The sequence below is a fragment of the Cyphellophora attinorum genome (genome assembly GCF_001299255.1).
Source record: "Cyphellophora attinorum strain CBS 131958 chromosome Unknown Contig3, whole genome shotgun sequence".
NCBI lineage: Eukaryota > Fungi > Ascomycota > Eurotiomycetes > Chaetothyriales > Cyphellophoraceae > Cyphellophora > Cyphellophora attinorum.
The window spans coordinates 767904-784449 of NW_017253231.1; the positions used below are offsets into that span (position 1 = coordinate 767904).

At 54.2% G+C, this 16546-nt stretch overlaps 6 protein-coding genes across 6 annotated transcripts; 1 reads left to right on the forward strand and 5 right to left on the reverse strand.

Moving 5' to 3' along the window:
• Positions 1 to 512: 512 nt before the first annotated feature.
• Positions 513 to 3295, reverse strand: AB675_8560 (uncharacterized protein; the record flags this gene model as incomplete). The annotated part of the gene is made up of 2 exons (XM_018149015.1): positions 513 to 2317; positions 3109 to 3295. 2 exons carry the CDS (start codon positions 3293 to 3295, stop codon positions 513 to 515), a joined length of 1992 nt encoding a protein of 663 aa, XP_018004422.1.
• Positions 3296 to 3408: 113 nt separating this feature from the next.
• Positions 3409 to 4559, reverse strand: AB675_8561 (uncharacterized protein; the record flags this gene model as incomplete). The annotated part of the gene is made up of 2 exons (XM_018149016.1): positions 3409 to 4170; positions 4206 to 4559. 2 exons carry the CDS (start codon positions 4557 to 4559, stop codon positions 3409 to 3411), a joined length of 1116 nt encoding a protein of 371 aa, XP_018004680.1.
• A 1842-nt stretch (positions 4560 to 6401) lies between these two features.
• AB675_8562 (uncharacterized protein) lies at positions 6402 to 7242 on the reverse strand (the record flags this gene model as incomplete). Its single annotated transcript, XM_018149017.1, has 2 exons — positions 6402 to 6764; positions 7132 to 7242. 2 exons carry the CDS (start codon positions 7240 to 7242, stop codon positions 6402 to 6404), a joined length of 474 nt encoding a protein of 157 aa, XP_018004455.1.
• Positions 7243 to 8903: 1661 nt separating this feature from the next.
• On the reverse strand, positions 8904 to 11495 carry AB675_8563 (uncharacterized protein; the record flags this gene model as incomplete). Its single annotated transcript, XM_018149018.1, has 2 exons — positions 8904 to 11175; positions 11221 to 11495. 2 exons carry the CDS (start codon positions 11493 to 11495, stop codon positions 8904 to 8906), a joined length of 2547 nt encoding a protein of 848 aa, XP_018004539.1.
• Positions 11496 to 12541: 1046 nt separating this feature from the next.
• AB675_8564 (Glucose and ribitol dehydrogenase) lies at positions 12542 to 13546 on the forward strand (the record flags this gene model as incomplete). Its single annotated transcript, XM_018149019.1, has 2 exons — positions 12542 to 12584; positions 12678 to 13546. The coding sequence occupies 2 exons, from the start codon at positions 12542 to 12544 to the stop codon at positions 13544 to 13546; spliced, it is 912 nt and encodes a 303-aa protein (XP_018004542.1).
• Positions 13547 to 14235: 689 nt separating this feature from the next.
• Positions 14236 to 16526, reverse strand: AB675_8565 (putative glycosyl hydrolase; the record flags this gene model as incomplete). The annotated part of the gene is made up of 2 exons (XM_018149020.1): positions 14236 to 14706; positions 14826 to 16526. 2 exons carry the CDS (start codon positions 16524 to 16526, stop codon positions 14236 to 14238), a joined length of 2172 nt encoding a protein of 723 aa, XP_018004302.1.
• Positions 16527 to 16546: the final 20 nt, after the last annotated feature.

The following is a 16546-nucleotide window of genomic DNA, read 5'->3' on the forward strand; positions in this document are numbered from 1 at the left end:
GATCACACATTGCGAGGTGGAAAAGAAGTATGATGCTTGGCGGCAGCAACACTCAAAGTGAGACCGGTTGACAGCGATGATTTTTGTCAGCCGGTCTCACGTGGAGTCCCTATCAAGCCGGTTGACAGCTTGGGCACTCGCGGAAGGTGCCAGGCATAACACCTGCCTCTTGTGGCGTCGTTCAGGAGTATCGGTAGGATGGAGCGACCGCTACGTGCTCCTGCCATGGACAACTCCTGGAGGCCCAACGGGGCAGTCGCTGCTGCGAGTGCGGCAATATCAACCGGTCTTGCGTAGAGCTCTGGTCATCCGATCTCGCAAACACATTTCATGGAGGGGGGCGTCCTGGATTGTGCATGACAGGAAGCTACATCATCTGAGGTGCGGCTCCGGTGTCACCGACTGCTGAAGCTTTCTATCTAAATGGATTCTCCCGTGCACGACACAGATCATCTTTCGCTATCTGGCATGAGGAGCTCGCTGCACGAAGGCCGCAAAGGCGATCACAAGCCTCACAGCTCTTCCCTAAAGACCTGTGTCTTGTTCTCCATAACCCATCTCCACATGTTCATCGAGTGATTGACCCCAAACACAGGATCTGGATCAGTGTTGCGATACTGAAATGGCGTGTACAGAGACGATACCATATCCGTCGCGTTAGCCTCTCCAGATAATGCCATGTACCTCGACAGCGCAAGATCGTACGCCTCAATGCCGATTTGCATCGCTTCTTGGTCGTGGTTGCCTGTCCGGTCTCCCTCCATGCCCTTCAATTGCACGATCCACGAGCGCCAGATGATGGTGTAGAGTAGGATGGCGTATTCGATGCTGTGATCGACGAATTCACGCAGCTTCCGATCCTTGAAGTGGACATATCGCGCTGGGCCCGGCAGCATCTCCCAGAGGTATACCGCCAGCGCTTTCTCGGACAACACAGCATCCACCAGCCCTTCGTTGATGATAGCATTGAAGTCCGCCTTCAGAGCCGCGTCCGCACCGCCAATGAAGAAGTCTCGTGTCCAAGGCAGGTTCATGATCTGGTGATCGAGAGAGTAGTGCCCCAACAGAGTTCCCCGGGCTGAAAGCAATGCGATCTCTCGTAGGTTGCGAGCTGATTCGTAGTCGAGTCCCAGCTTGCGCTGCACCCAGTAGAAGAACAGATCTTCCTCTTTCTCGTTGGGTCGCTGCGCCCATCTGGCCAGCACTTCAACATTCATGTCGATCCAGAGCTCGTTTGCAGGGTACGGACCATGCCAGCCGCCACCACGTGGCCATGCAAGGACGCCCTGGAAGAGCTCATTGCCACGCAAGTCTCGCAAGCTCTTGGGACCATCATCGAGCACATTCTCGTCGAAGCCTTCGATGACGCCCTTCATGACGTAGTTTGGGATGGCACCCTTTCCTTCGTACTCCCGCTGGCATTGGATCTCGACCATAAAATCATGACTACCAATTCCGAGAGTAGGGTTGAAAGGCAGCGTCCTCCAGAAATCACCCGCCGTATGCTTGATGACCATGACCAGGCGCTTGTTCGGCTTGATCGCATCAGTCACTTGACGATAATAGTAAGGATCTGTGTGGAAGCCATCGAAACTCCACGTCCGGTAGAAGACCATCTTCTTGTGCTTATGGATCACGACCTCCTCCAAGATCTTCAGGAGCTGTATGTGGCTTTCAGTACCATTGGTGATCGGGCTTCTCCCGCGATGAAATGGCACGTCATGGGTATAGATCTCGCCCGTGCGAATGACCAAACCATCGAGATCTGGGAAGCGCTCAAAGACAGCGTCGAACATGTACTTCGTGATGGCGATCATCTCAGGTGAGTCTAAAGACCACCTTCCTTGATCGTCTTTCAGCATCGAGCTGTACTTCTTTATGAGTGACTTGGGCAGCACAAAGACGTCGGACCAGTACATTGCTTTCATTCCCGATTGATGAATGGCTTTGATCTCCTCATCAATCTCAGCAGCTCGCTGCTCGACCCAAGCGCGACCATCAGTGCCATTGGGGAAGATGTCGGAGTCAAAGCTGTCCCAGGTGATTGCAGTATGCGGAGGGCGCCCATCGTTCTTTACCATCACGTTGAAGCCAAGATCGCGTATCACTGCCGGATCCGAGTACTTCGTCTGTGTCAATCCTTCACCTGGGTTGTTGTGCACCATGCTCGCGCGCCATTTGAGCGCCTTGCTACCTTCTGGTACCAGCGGGATCGGCCCGTGCCGGGCGGCAACCTCGAGCCTCGTATCACCGGCGTGGAAGAATGATCCCAAATTCCCGATGCCTAACGCATCGGACGACAGAGCTGCCAGCAGCCCTACGAAAGATATCAGCAGACGCATGACAGCTCGTCAGATCCATTGCAAGTCGACACCATATGCCAAGGCAACACAAAAGACAGGGAAGACGATTCGATGATGCCAACCAGAGAACCTCCCGTCCGAATCAGGCTAGCGTGAAATTGTAGACATCACGACTGCAGGAGTGTTTACCATACAAAACTACACCCGGCCGCCCCTACCGCATCTCGCACTGCCCCAAGCTTCCCCTGTGTCAAAAGCGGGGCAGTAGCACACCGCCCAAGATGGACGTATTTTCAGTGTCGGGGCGCCGATGCGAAGGCGAAGAATCGAAGGTTGGCGACCAGGCGCCGCCGGATGAACAGATAGAACCTGTTTTGGGAAAGAGAGCTTCCAAATCGGGAACGTTGCGTTCAACTTCACACGTACTCAGGCGGACTTCCCTTCTCACGATCTCATTAGCATAGGAGCGCCTACGAAGTACGTGTCCACAGTCGTGCTGGGGGCTCAGCAACTGTGGTGCCAACGATATGTGCAGTTTTATGGTGAATGCAGATGCCACTCGCACCGTGATGTCGTTTACGAGCGGACGCGGCTACCAGTACAACATGTCACGCAAGCAATGATGATGCAAATAGACAGTGGTCGAGGTAATTATTTCTCCATTCCTGATTCTATGTCTCAGCAACTGCCCGTTTTGCTCGCTGTTCGTTGCTGACGCTTTGGATCTGCACTGCTATGTTCATCACGGCGTGCTGTACTGGCGCTTTCGACCGCCTAAATGCCTTGGCACTTCCCTCTGACACACCCGAGCTCTCGTGGCCTTTGGCTTCGCCTTCTTGCTCACGAGACTGGCTGGCTTCGACGGCGCTTTCTCCGAGCCGACTCTCCATGTCATGTTCTCGAAGACGCGTCTTTTTCTCCCGACTCCTGCGGCGCCGTTCGTCCCTCGCCTTGACCTTCTGGCGTTGGCCGAGGTCATGTTTCGTGACCATTGTTGGCTGACTGCACTCCACTTCTAGATCGTGTATGTTGTGCTCGCACCTATGTCCGACCCTGACTTCCAAACATGGCGTTGTGAAGGCCGTGGCCTTTCTGCACCATTCGCTCAGTAGGGACCTCTCACCTCCGTCTTCAGAGTGTACTTGCTGGTAGCCTCTTGGACGTACGAGATCAGAGACTCGTGGACATGCTGCCAACCCCGCTCTGCTCTCTCCTTCGAATCATCGACTTCCGGGATCCAGTTGCACAGGAATACCAGATTCTTCTGGATGTCCAGGGCCTCAGCGATGCCAGTCAGTGCGCTGTGGTGCAGCTTGTTGAAGAAAGCACCGCCGAGATTGAGGTATTGTTGCTTCATCCACGATTCATTCTTCATGTCGAAGACCAGCTGGTGAAAGCATGCTGCATCGACTTGAAGGTCGGCGCAACATTTCTCGATAGTGTAGACTAGATCACACAGATCGAACCGCTCTCTCATCATGAGCATCATGACGAAGTTTGAGGCGTCAGCAGCAGCCTGAGTCGTTGCATGCGTGCGACGATTAGCGAAGACTTCCAGCTCGCCATAATGGTTGTCGTAGCTGAAGACAGGGTCAATCCGCGGGAGAAACCCAGAATCGAGGCTTAGTTGACCTAGGGTCTTTGCCAAGAAGTCCTCATATTTGACTTTGACAAGGGCAATTTCCTCTTGCGGGTTCTCCTTGGTCTCTACCGACAGCTTGATGTTACCGAGCTGAGCGGCCAGTTGATCGATGCTAGACGATGCAACATATTTCGACACAGCCCGAGAAGGAAGATTGGCCGCAGCCCCGATCGATCGGAGCATCAGCTCAAGGGGCATGGGTTGCCGTTGGATAGGTCGAGGGATCTGGCAATTGGCCGACCAGTGAAAGACGAGACTACGAGGCTTTGATGTGCCTCTGATGGTGGTTCGGTACGAGTGGCGACAGAATCAATGGCGGGATTGTTCTGAGAAGGAACCATGACCGTGCCGTGTTCTTGGACGTTCTCGATTGAAGGGAGTTGGCCGTAGCCCGTATCGTATGTTGCAGTATACAGTGTCCAAGCGTCTGCCTCGGACATGGCGGGTTCCCCTGATGTTGAAGCAGCACCTGATATGTGACTAGGATTGCTCTGGCCAGCCAGCAGCGCTTCGGCTTGCTCGTGGTTGGCAACGTACCCATATCCGCTTCTGATGAAGTCATCAAGATCGTGTGTCCACTCAGCAAAGCTTTCGTTGTAATGGTAGGCAGCCATGGTTTCGGTGTCGATGATGAGGTTGGCGACGAGAAGGACTGGTGACAGGAAGGACTGGTAACGAGCAGTGTTATTGACGAGAAGTATCGAGTTGAGGATGGTCACCAGAATGAGAAGAGCTTGTGGAAGTGGTGCGGGATATATCACTTTCCACAAGGCGACTTGCCAGCCCAGCGAAGGCAACGAGGGCACAAACAGCCGTCAGAGTGATACGCAACAAGCAAGGCGGTACTGCCTCGTTCGAACAAAGAAATCCAAGGCGCCCGAAAAGAAGCATCAAGGCAACGTTCGAAGGCGATTGTTGTTGGTGACATGCCCGTACACGGAGCATTGTTGGTGACGGTGACAAAGGTGTGTGTGTGTGTGTGTGATGGTGGAACCGGCTGTGGATCGCCCTGACATGGCGGCGCTGCCTCGTTGGAACAAAGAGATCCGAGGGCGTCCAAAATAGGCATCGAGGTAACGGTCGAGCACGGTGTCTGTTGGTGACATGAGAGCACTGTCGATGATGGTGACAAAGAGTGTATTGCGGTGGTCTAGGCAGGCTGTAGTAAGACTATGGACCAACGTACATGGCCTCGAACTCTCCAGGATGGTTGGAGAAGTTTGTGTGGATTGCATGTCGTGTCGTGGTACCTTCGCCAATCTGTGATTTTCATGCGGGCGACAGCGTCAAACACTGAGCTCTTTCCGACACTCTGTTCACCCGCAATGACGACCTCGACTGTTTCGTTCGGCAGGCGTGGAGGCGAGTGCTCCGAATCCTGGCTGAGGGCGTCACTGCCACTGTCTGTGCGCATTCCTGCGACAGGCAAGCCTACCGGGAGGATCGCGCTCCACGGATCAGAGTTGTTGTCGAGATCTGGAACCCCACTCATGAATATGGCGATGACATCGGAGGCAGCCTCCACTGGTTGGAAGTGTCTGACTTGACGTCCGCGCGTCTAAGTGTCTGCTGCCTCAGACCGTTGATGCGACCATTGGCGTATTTCTGTAGCCGTTGCAGACAACCCAGACGATCAAGCATATTCACGTCGCCGTAAGTTTTCCTGGCACCCAGCTGCTTGTGCCTACCAATTCAATTCGCCCTGCTCGCACGAGACCGGCCGGCATCGATGGGGCTCTCAGTGAGCTCACTCCGCATGTTGCGTTCAAGAAGGCGTCGCGATCTGATGGGTTTCGAAACGTTGAACTGCATGAAGCCAGCTAGGCTGCGGTAGACGGCGATTGTCATGCTATCGATGCCAGTCGCTGCTGCATGTGATCGAGCAATGTTGGACTAGTCCGCAAAGCGCGTGGTGGGGAAGTTGCTCGCTGAGCAGACAAACCCCCCGATCGCATGGACGCATCTGTGTATATATATAGTTGGGCGAGTTTACCGTCATCCCGAGACAGTGGACGTGTAAGTAGCGAGTCCAAAGAAGCTCCAAGATGTTGCATCTCGGATGTTCCCGATCAATGTGTTGCAAGAATTCGGCTTGGTGGATGAAGCCCAACCGTCGTCTCAAGCATTGTACCGGGGCCGTGATCCCAACAGTGGACGTGCTGAGGGATGCGCAGTTTCAATGGTGTGAATAGAATAGTCCAGAAGACCACGGGATGACTGAAGAACAACGATCGCTGAATCTCTTCGGCCACTACGCCCACCCTTGCCTAGGCCTTTACGAGGGCAGGCTGAGTGTCGCTGTGACTGCTGACAATGCGGTCGTCGTCAAGGGCGGCGAGTATCCAGATGTGGCTGAGACTGCCAAAGCGTGCTGTGCCGAAGACTTGGTCGTATTGCGGTGCGGTGTAGCTTCTGTCGTGATTCTCTGTTGGGAGCTCGTCGTTTCAGACATGAGATCAAGGACTCTGCCCCAGGTTTCGGCGCTCTGCTTCTTGATGATTTGCGATCGTCCGGTGAGGAATCTCAAGAGAACATCTTTTGATCGCAGCCGACGCTCCCATGCTGATATCAGCAGCAGTTGTATAGATAGACATGTTGAGGAGGTGAATGTTGTAGTTTGGGATTGTGATGAGACTGTTCAGTGTCTGTCGGGTGACCGCAGCCATGGCAGATGCGTGTTGTTCGAAGCCGCTGGAAATGCCGGCCACTGTGCGATCGAGCGTGGCTCTGTCGTCTAGTAGTGCGTCGCATTCCGTGGAACCGACGGGGTCTGTACCAATGATGAGAGTAACATCGACCTCAGCACCTCTCTGAATGCCCTGCCGTAATCGCTTAGCCAGGAGGCGGCGGAACGCCTAACGGACCTGAAGCAGGCCGGCTCGAGCTTGTTGGCGGCATCGATGACGGGAAGCAATGCCTGCACGGTCTTGTAGGTAGGGTGATTGTTCTGAACATACTTCAGAAGCTCATCAGAACAAGAGGGGCCAGACCGTAGCGAAGGTGGCCTTTGCTGCTCGACTGCTGACGTGTCTGAGCTGTTGGGAAAGGTACGCCATCTCGTAGCGTAGACGACTCAGGAGAAGCTGAGCTGAGAGGCCGAGGTTGCTGAGCAGCTCGTCGATCGCTACCCGAATTTTGTCGGAAGCTTGTCGCTGGCTTGAGAGTGTTGTGCGGTCCCACGCTTACGGCGAGGAGTGCAAGCAGCCGAGGTGCCTTGCCGAGCTCGCTCTGATTGACCCACTTCCGATACGCCTTGCCTCTCGTGCTCGGCCGACGTGACTGCCGGAGCGTTGACATCGCTGTGGTTGGCGGTAAGACGTTGCAATCTGCCCGCGAGGACCCAAAGAGCGCAGTAGGGTGGTGCATGCTGATCAGCAATAACAGCAGGCTGTGCAACAGGATGTCAGCGTGCGGAAGCAGCACATGCCGAGAAACCAGCTTGAAGTCCAGGGACCAGCAGAGAACAGCGTGAAAGACCGATCTCGACAGGAGACCAGAAAGAACCGAAGACGGGTCGCTAGGTGCGTGAGGAACTTTGTGCACACCGTTGACTTGATAGGAAAATCGAAGTCGGCCACAGATCGAATTGGGATTGGTAGGCCTTCAAGAGTCGTTGTAGTACAGGATATGGTGCTGTTGATTCGATGCTCGCTGGTGACGAGCTCGAGGGTGGCAAAGAATGATCCATGGTGAGAATTTGTTTTGGAGCGGCTAGCGAGGTAGTATGGGCGTTGTGAGAGCGCAATTCAGGGCATTTGTTGGATGTGAAGTACGCTTCTCAGCGAAGTACGCCACCACACAGAGCAGAGCGAAGCCAGCTTGAGCTTCTCATCAAATATCAAGCCAAGAGAGCCGCCCGAAGAACCAAGCCGTAGCCTAGCAACATGACGAGGTCGACGCCTGTGCACAATTGGGCAAGCGACGCTTAGTGCCCTAACCCGTGCAAATATGTGTATATATATATATGTCGTTTCGATACCTATGAATGACTCAGCAAGTATCTGAGAAGAGGGTATGAAGAGGCAAGTGGATGGGCACGTGAACGCATAGGAAGAGCCGAGCATGGGAAGGAGCAGGCAATAGGTTGACATACCTAGACGACCTGGCCACCTCGAGCGCAGCGCCTCCCAAGTTCTTGCCGCCAGGAGGAGCTGCGCTCGAGGTGTGAAAAAGGAGACGAAAAAGTTGGTGTTCAGCGGGGAGAAGATGTACCCATCATTTCGCCAAGTAATCCATGATTTTTGCTGGCCCTTTCCGGGATGCAAGTGAGCAAACATTTCAAAACGTGCGATTTCGATGCCGACCATGCAATTTCCGCATGTCCATCGACTAAGGAGATCGAGATTTGCTTGTTGAACCAACCACTTGGGATGCCATACCTCCTCCATCCCTATCTCGGTGCGTCAGAGCATGCTTCGCTGGCAGGCAAGATGTCATTTCCCGCATGCTGAGATGCGACCGGCTCATCCATGCCAGTTGGATCAATTCTGCGTGTTCTTAGCAATCAGCTGCACTGCATACAGGCTCTCCCGTCCTGCAGAAGAGTCGTCTACTGCCACGTCAGTCAAGCAATATGCTCATCGCGCAAATGTGGCTTTTTAGAACAGGACTTGCTCCGAAACATTGATCTGTTGAGGGCATAATGATACCTGAGTCTGTACAGAGTGTCAAGACAGTCGGTCCTGCCGCTGATACAGATACATATGCAACCAAAACGCAGTATGGTGCAGTCCTTCAGTGACCGCTGCCGGTGGGTCAGCCACTGCTGCTGCTCTCCCAATCAAATCTCACATGCTGAACTAGAGCACTCCACACGTGTGACAGACCAGCACCCACCAAATCGTACACGATGCCGAAAAGGCAGTGTTCACTGGATCCACAGGTACCACAGGTACCACAGGTTCCACAGGTTTAACAGGTTCAATAGGTTCAACAGGTTGAACACCCTTCGGTCTTTTCTAGAGTTCCTCACGTGGGTCCTTCTCGGGCTGCTGCACTTTGCAGTCGAAATGCTCATCCGTCGCAAGTTCCTTATCAAAGTCTTGCGTTCCAAGAGTGTCAACAATGGTGTCGTTCAAGAATTTCAGGCCGTCCATGGCTCTGCCATCACAAGCGCGCTCCAGAGTCAAGAATGCGAAATGGCCTCCAATAACGGGTCTCGCCATGAAGCGCTGGAACGAGCCACCATCTCCATTGGTCCAGTGCAGATCGGTCAGGGGGTCCGTGCTAGCGGTCTCGTTGACCCATAGTGCTTTCGACTGCAGGATCTCAGCGCGTACCCGCGGTGCCGTGACCGCCATTGCGAAGAACTCCCAATCGGTCTTGGTGTACCTATGCCGAGAATCGAGTGGAACTCCGTACTTCTGGCGGACTGTGTAATACCAATCTGACTGCATTTGGTAGATGTGCTTAGGCACAAAGCCGTCATGGTCACCTTTTATTGGGCTTGGCCTCGGCTTAAGAGGCTTCTGCTTGTCGCCGTGAATTACGACGGCGGGCGTATGATCGGTCCAGCCTGCTTCAGTCTTGCCATCGCTCTTACCATCGCCGAGATGGAAACACAGCAGGCTGTCGGCGTAGAGGTTGTACAAGATGGTCCAGGAGCCGTACCAATTGTAAGACAGCTTTGCATGGGTACCGTCCCTGGAGATACCGTACTCTTCCCATTTCTTAATGTAGGTCGAGGAGATATTCGTGTATATCTTCGCATCTACATCCTCGTCAATCATCTCAGCCAGTCCAGCCATTGCTTTGATTCCGATGATGCCCTTGAGGGCCAAATTGGTCTGTAGCTCGAGCCAACCAGCAAAGTCATCCGTGGACAGCTGATTCTCTGGTCGGAGCGAATAATTCACGAGATAGCCTGTCCACTGCTTCCACAATTTGTAACTTCTGGAGATCCACTGCTTGGCCTGATTCTTGCCGAGTTCGCCTCCCCGCCAAGGTGCGTCGATGAATTGCATGCCGCCGGCATCTCCCACATTGAGCGAGACGATTCCTTCTTGCTGTGGCGTGAATCCGAGATTTGTAGGAACGGAGACAGTCTGGAAGTTAGCCGGAGCAAGATGTGTGTCGTCTCGCATTGCATTGGCCAAGGCAAGGCCCATGATCAGGATGTTGCCGCACTCCTCGACTGGCATGTATTCGTCGTTACCGTCTGGATGCCCATCGGCGGTCGGGAACACGCCCAGGTCATGCATGGCGTATGTATTGGGGTACTGTCCGCTCAGCATGTGCTCGATGAGCGGCTCAAGCAGGTACGCCAACCATTTCGGTTGTGTGTAAAGGAAGAAAGGAAATGCCGGAAAGATGACGTCGATGGTCTGGAAGTCGCCGTTGGATGAGATTTCTTTGAGAAACAGGATCGGATCATCGGGAGTACCAGAAAACTCGACGGCCCCAAGCACTTGTCGAGCCGAGACTGCCACGATGTCCCTGTAGTCGTCAGAGCCCGATTCAAAAGCATCGTCGGCCAGTCTGTCGGAGTAGAGGGACGCTAGAATGCTGGCATGCTCGAAATCGGCATAGTGAAAGGTCAAAACATCAGCGTTACTGGGGAAGTAGGACTTCCAAAGAGGTCTCATCAAAGTCGAGCCCCGAGCTGACGCAAACCTGGCCACAGGGTCGCGAAGATGAGCGAATGTGAATGTGACCAACTGAGGGTTGCCGTTTCTGGTCTCGTTTGCTCGGAACCGTTCGCTGAATGCCAACACGGGCTCCTCATCCATAATGCCACGGAAGTGGGAGTCGATCTCGTTCTGTAAGGTACCCGTTCGCGAAAATCTCTGGCGAAGCTCAGCGGATGTGCCAACCTCATGGCGAACGTTTGCTGGACCTGTGAAGTACAGGGTGCCCCATTCGCCCCGGTCTTCAATTTCCTTGAGAACCTCCTCATGCTCCCTTCTCATGTATAGACTCTTGAGTGCGTGCTTGCCGTCGAGGTGGTGGTCGTCCAAGCCCCAGATCACGCTCTTTCCACGATCGCCACTGACCCACTGCCCGTTAACATCAGTGTAGATGTCAACATCGACTGGGCCAGACACGAAGATAGTGAAATATGAAGCTGGGATAGCCTGTCGCACCGTTGAGTCTGGTGTGATCGGGGACAAGAAGGACAGCGTAATCTCGATACTCTCGTTTGCGTATGAGGGCGAAGGCAGCACATACGACAAGTTGGTGGTCGAGGCGTCATACTGTGCTCCCTTGTAGATTGGATATGAAATCCGATACCTGCGCAAGTCAGCCTCCGAAGCCCAGGTCGGCTCGCCCGCTTACCCATCATCGTCGCCCCTCAACGAGTCCTGCGGCCGTCCCAAAAGAGGATATGACGTTCTGTCCCCAGGTACACTGGCCAGAACAGAGAAACCAACGCTCGCCCCGGTCCAAAATTGCGGCCAGTGCTCCCAGGGATCGTCTCTTGCATGTGAAAGCCAGGTGCTCAGATATGGGTTCCGGACCATCAACGGCAGCACTGGCGGAGTCAAGCGGCTGCAGTTGGCTACCTGTAGCACAACGGCAGCCAGTGCTACCAGGATCGAAGTCGACCGCATGGTAAGCGAGGGCGCGCTGCAGACGTCGTTGTTGTATTTGAAATCCCCGCAGTGGTCTGCAGATAGTGAGGATGGAGGACGTAGTGTATGCTAATGATGTTGCTGTCTTCCAAGAACATCAAAGGAACGAGTTCCAATAACTATACCAACACTAACATGCGCGAGCCAGCTCACGCGATATCATCAGATGACCGACAGAAACGCGGCTTGGTTCCTGAAAGTGTGCGCCAAAGCTGCAGCTCGACCTCGTGGACGATTGCATTCTGTGGGGAAGCTTTTGGGGCACGCCTTCCGCGGTCCACCTCGGAAGGCGCCCAGAAATTCCAAGGAAACAGGCCGAAAATGGATTGCCGACTTTCCAGCGTTCACCTCACATCTTTCATTATTGTCGAAGCAATGCATTCAAGCGTTGCGTCTCGAGGTATCATTCTTAGTATGGCACGTCCAGCCTCTCCTATGTACACCAGGCCTGAGACTCACCAACAATTTGCAGCTGCGAAGGGTTGTGCTCCAACGCTCCTTCCACCGCCTCTCTGGTTGTAGCGGCAGATTTGTCAGGAGCGTCAATCGCGGGATCTGGCTGGTGGTGCGTCCGACCTGCCTTTCACTCCTGCCATTTATCTGCCGCACACCACTTTCATGCCGAGATCATGTCCCGGCGCTTTTTCATCTGTGTCGACGTGACTTCGCAGCATTCGATTTATAACAAAGCTGTGCCTTTCCAAATCACATCCCTCTCCGTCTGGATCTAATTGTCTTCAGCTATCTGAATCGCTTCCGAACTCTACAGGAGCTAGTGTGTTGCATAAGCAATGAAACACGACTCCGCGGTCAAGTAGATGAGGACGTCATTGCAAATACCCAAAGCGGCAATATCGTAGGCTCACAGACCTCGCCGTGGGACGACGTCTTCTCGAATTATCGGAGACGGTGCTAACTGAATCCAAATGCTGTTGGACGCACGACGGTTGTAGTGAAGCGCCGGCCTGCCCAAGGGTAGGTAGCATTTGGTAAGCCGACGACATTGATGCTAATGGTGCGAGGCTATGTTCTCCTGTACCAAAGTGCATGCTTTTGCTTATACCCACGGTCTGTTGAACATGCTATATTAGGAGGTGCCGCCCATCTGTCTCCAAGAGAGTCAGCCAGACAGCACATCTTATCTGCATTACTGACTTCCAGAGCTCAACTCCCAACCCGCCAGTACTTCCAAAACCACCCAGCCCACGACCCATCGACACTGCACTCACAATGCCCGACCAGACCAAGTTCAACAAGCTCGCCTCGACCCGTGTCTCATCCTCGGCGGCTCCTCCGGCATAGGTTACGCCGTCGCCGAAGGTGCAATCGAGTCCAACGTTGCGTCCCTCATCATCTCTTCAAGCACCGATCCGAAAGTCCAAGACGGCATCTCCCGCCTTAGGGCAGCATACCCATCCAAGTCCACCCAGATCACTGGGCACACAACTCAACTCAACGACTCCGAAAATCTCGAAGCCAACATCATCGCCCTCCTCGAATCCGCTACCGAAGGCCGCACTAAACTCCTCGACCATGTCGTGCACACGGCTGGGGACTCCCTCAAACTGAGCCTAATCAAGGACACTACCACAGCCGATATTATCCAAGCCGGCATGGTGCGCTACTTCAGTGTCTTCATGCTCGCGAAGCATCTACCCAAGTACGTGAATCCGGGCGCGAAGAGCTCGCTTACTGTCACGACTGCCGTGATCGCCGAGAAGCCCAACAGAGAGTGGACTGTATATGGAGGCTACTATGCCGCGCTATTTGGACTGGTCAAGGGTGCGGCATTGGAGTTGGCGCCTCTTAGGGTTAATATGGTCAACCTCGGGTGGACTGACACCGAGCTCTGGTCTGGCATGTCTGATGAAAAACGCGAACAAACCCGGCAGTACATGGCACAGCACCTTCTCGGCAAGCGCGTTCCCAAACCCGAGGATGCAGCCGAGCAGTACCTGGCGTCCATGCGTGATGCGAACAGCACGGGCACATTATACGGAACGAACGGTGGTGAGCTGATAAACAGGTGAGGCAGAAAAGCTGCAATAGTCGAATCATAGATGATGTGCGCGGCTAGAAGGAGGGTCTCTCTCATTAGTACACAGAGCTATCGAAACATTTCATAACGTTCAATACAGTCGCGGCATCGACTTTCCCTTCTGCGTGTAGCCATCGGTATCAGAGGTATAGCCACCGGGTGAACACATCCAATCCGTAACAAAGACCCCTTGGGCTGCTATTGTAGGCGCCTTTGTTCGTCCATTACTAGATACTTTACTATGTCATGTACGGCAATCACAGCCAATACTATTCACACAAGACTATCGATCCGAGAAGCTCATTGTCAATCTGTGCCGATGGCTCGTTGGAAAAGCTCTGATATCCTTTCAGTATCAGATCCAGACCAGCGATCATCATTTTCACTTGTTGCTCCCGTGTCCCTGGTACAGGCTCATGCGGCTGTCGGCGATTGTACCATCCGACTACGCGTGCGCCGGTACGGATGGCAGCTCGAGACATCATGGACGGGCTGACCTTGCCGTACCTTCGACGAATCCAGACATGACGGCTCCAGCATTTCTCATGCGGCATTTGGCCATTGCCAATGTACGAATCCTTGAGCACAGTCCAATACCTTCTCCCCATCCATAGCCCAAACTACCGCTCAACCCCGAAATCCCCCCTTCTCACATAACACAACAATTCTGCGCCACTCGACTCACGACCTCGAAGTATCCCGGCTCCTCTGCTCCTCAACCTCCCCATTCGGCCCAGTCGGCGGCACGCCCAACTTCCTCCGCACGCCCGTGACCTTTATCTTCTGCTCGCCCTCCCCGTGCCACCACTTCAACATCTGCATACTCTCACCCTGCACATCCCTCAACTCAATCGCCCACTTCCCTCCACTGACCTCAACGTGTGTTTTCTCCGCCGGAAAGTGGAATTCGGGGAGGAAGACCTCGGTGCAGAGATCGTCCGTGCAGGGACGTTCGGTGGTCAGCGTGAAAGTGAAGATGCAATTGCGCAGGTCGAAGCCGTAGGAGAGGACATCGCCGACGGTCAAGTGGGGGGAGGGGCGGATGAAGGCTTCGGCAGCACGGAGGCCGGGAGACTTGGTGTTTGTGGACGAGTTGGTGGCGACCTGGCCGGCAGCTTCGGTTGCGGAGGAGGCGGAGATAGAGGTGCGGGTCTTGAGGTGTTGATTTAGGTTGTTGGGGTCGATGTAGGGGCGCCGCCATTGGTGTTGGTTTTATCGAGGGAGATGGTGGATTCGGACATGGATGGTGGTAGGACCGAGACGCGGCTGACGGGGACAGTGTCGTCTTCGCAGAAGATGGAGAGGTCTTCGCCGTTCCAGTTCTCGCCCCATTGGTGATTGTTGTGGCCGGCGTAGGTCCAGAGGGTGAAGCCGTTGGCGCCGCTGCCTTCGAGGGCGAAGTGGTTGGCGTCTAGAGCGGCGACTTGGCTGCTGAAGTCGCCGGTGCGGTAGGCGTAGCTGTCGTCCATGTCGTAGGGGATGCCGATTTCGGTGAAGAGGAAAGGATGTTGGCCTGTCATTTCGACGGCTTCTTTTTGGAGGTACGCGAGTTGGTCTCGGAGGCAGTTTCGGATGTTGGTCTCGCCTATTTTCACGGCGAAAGCTGGTGATGAGTATTTGCCGCGCATGAAGCCAACTATGTCGAAGTTCCAGAATTTGTTCCAGTGCTTGTTGAGCAACGTCACCCCATCGTAGTAGTGCGATGCATAGATCAACCGCTTGTCGTCGTCTTTGGTGTCTTTGATCTTCGGCGGTATCTCTAGCACTGGTCCCTCCATGAGAATGACAGCGTCCTTGTGAACCCCTCGGATAGCATCTCGGTATTTCCGGAAATGTTCCATGTAGTGGGTATTGGTGAAGAGATCGTAATCTGCCTTCTCTCCTGTTCTAGGTATCTTAGAGAAGTAGTTCGGTAGCAGCAGCTGATCCTGGCTTGGCTCCCAAACGCCTACCTGTGCCCATAAGCATTGACCGAGTTTCCAATTCAGGTCACGTTTCCAGCTGTACCGATCGTCAATGGCTGGATCGGCCCAGGCAGACGTGTCTTGAGGATCCACAAGCTCAGTTCCCGTCTTGTGAGGTCCGAAGCTTCCAAAGTCGTACACATCGATCTCAATTGCTCGCCCGGAGCCTGTGAGCAGGGACTGCCACGGTGTAGGCATCGTCCCCTTGCGCATCTTCAAGTCGTCTGGCAGGACGTTCAGATCTTCCCAGCCGACCAGGCCTCGATGAGGCTCGTTCAGGGTCTCCCACCCAATGACACAGACGTCCTCGAGGTCACCTGCCGCGTGGATGCCTTTGGCCAACTCGACGCAAGCGTCCACATAATGGTCAGTCAGATAGTCTTGTATGTTCTTGCCATCGATGATCGCATTTGGGGCAAAGTCTCGGCCGGCGAAGAAGAGGGTGAATGTTGTCTCCGTTGCCAGGCGAGTGTAATTGGTAGGCCACAGCATCTTCGGGAAGTCGGTGACGTCCGACCAGGTGTTGTGCACGACCGCAGCCTGTGTTGAGTGGAACTTCTCTGGATCGAGCCCACAGGCATGGAGAGTCCATAACGGGGAGCCCGAGCCTCCAGTAAAGCGCGACCAGACGTCCTGATGGGGATCCATAAAGACGTAGAAGCCATAGCTTTTGGCTATCCTCAGTATCTTGACGGTATGTGCAATGAAGTCGTGGTCGTATATGCCAGGTCCCTCATGTTCCAATGCCTCCCATGTGAAGATGTACCTGATGACATTGTAGCCCCATCTCTTTAGCCTGGCAAAATGTACATGTGCCTCCTCTTCATTATACGGTCGGTCAACAAATGAAACCTTAGGATCGAAGAAATTGTCCCGGTCGTGAGACGTCTGTATCGGATGGCGAGGCAGCTTGCAGCCAGCGTCAACGTTGATACCCCGGAAAGTAACTTCTCGGCCATCCGAGTCCCTCAGGCGTGTCCCATCGATGGTGATCGGCTTGTTCGCCATGTCCGGGTGTTGGCGGTAGA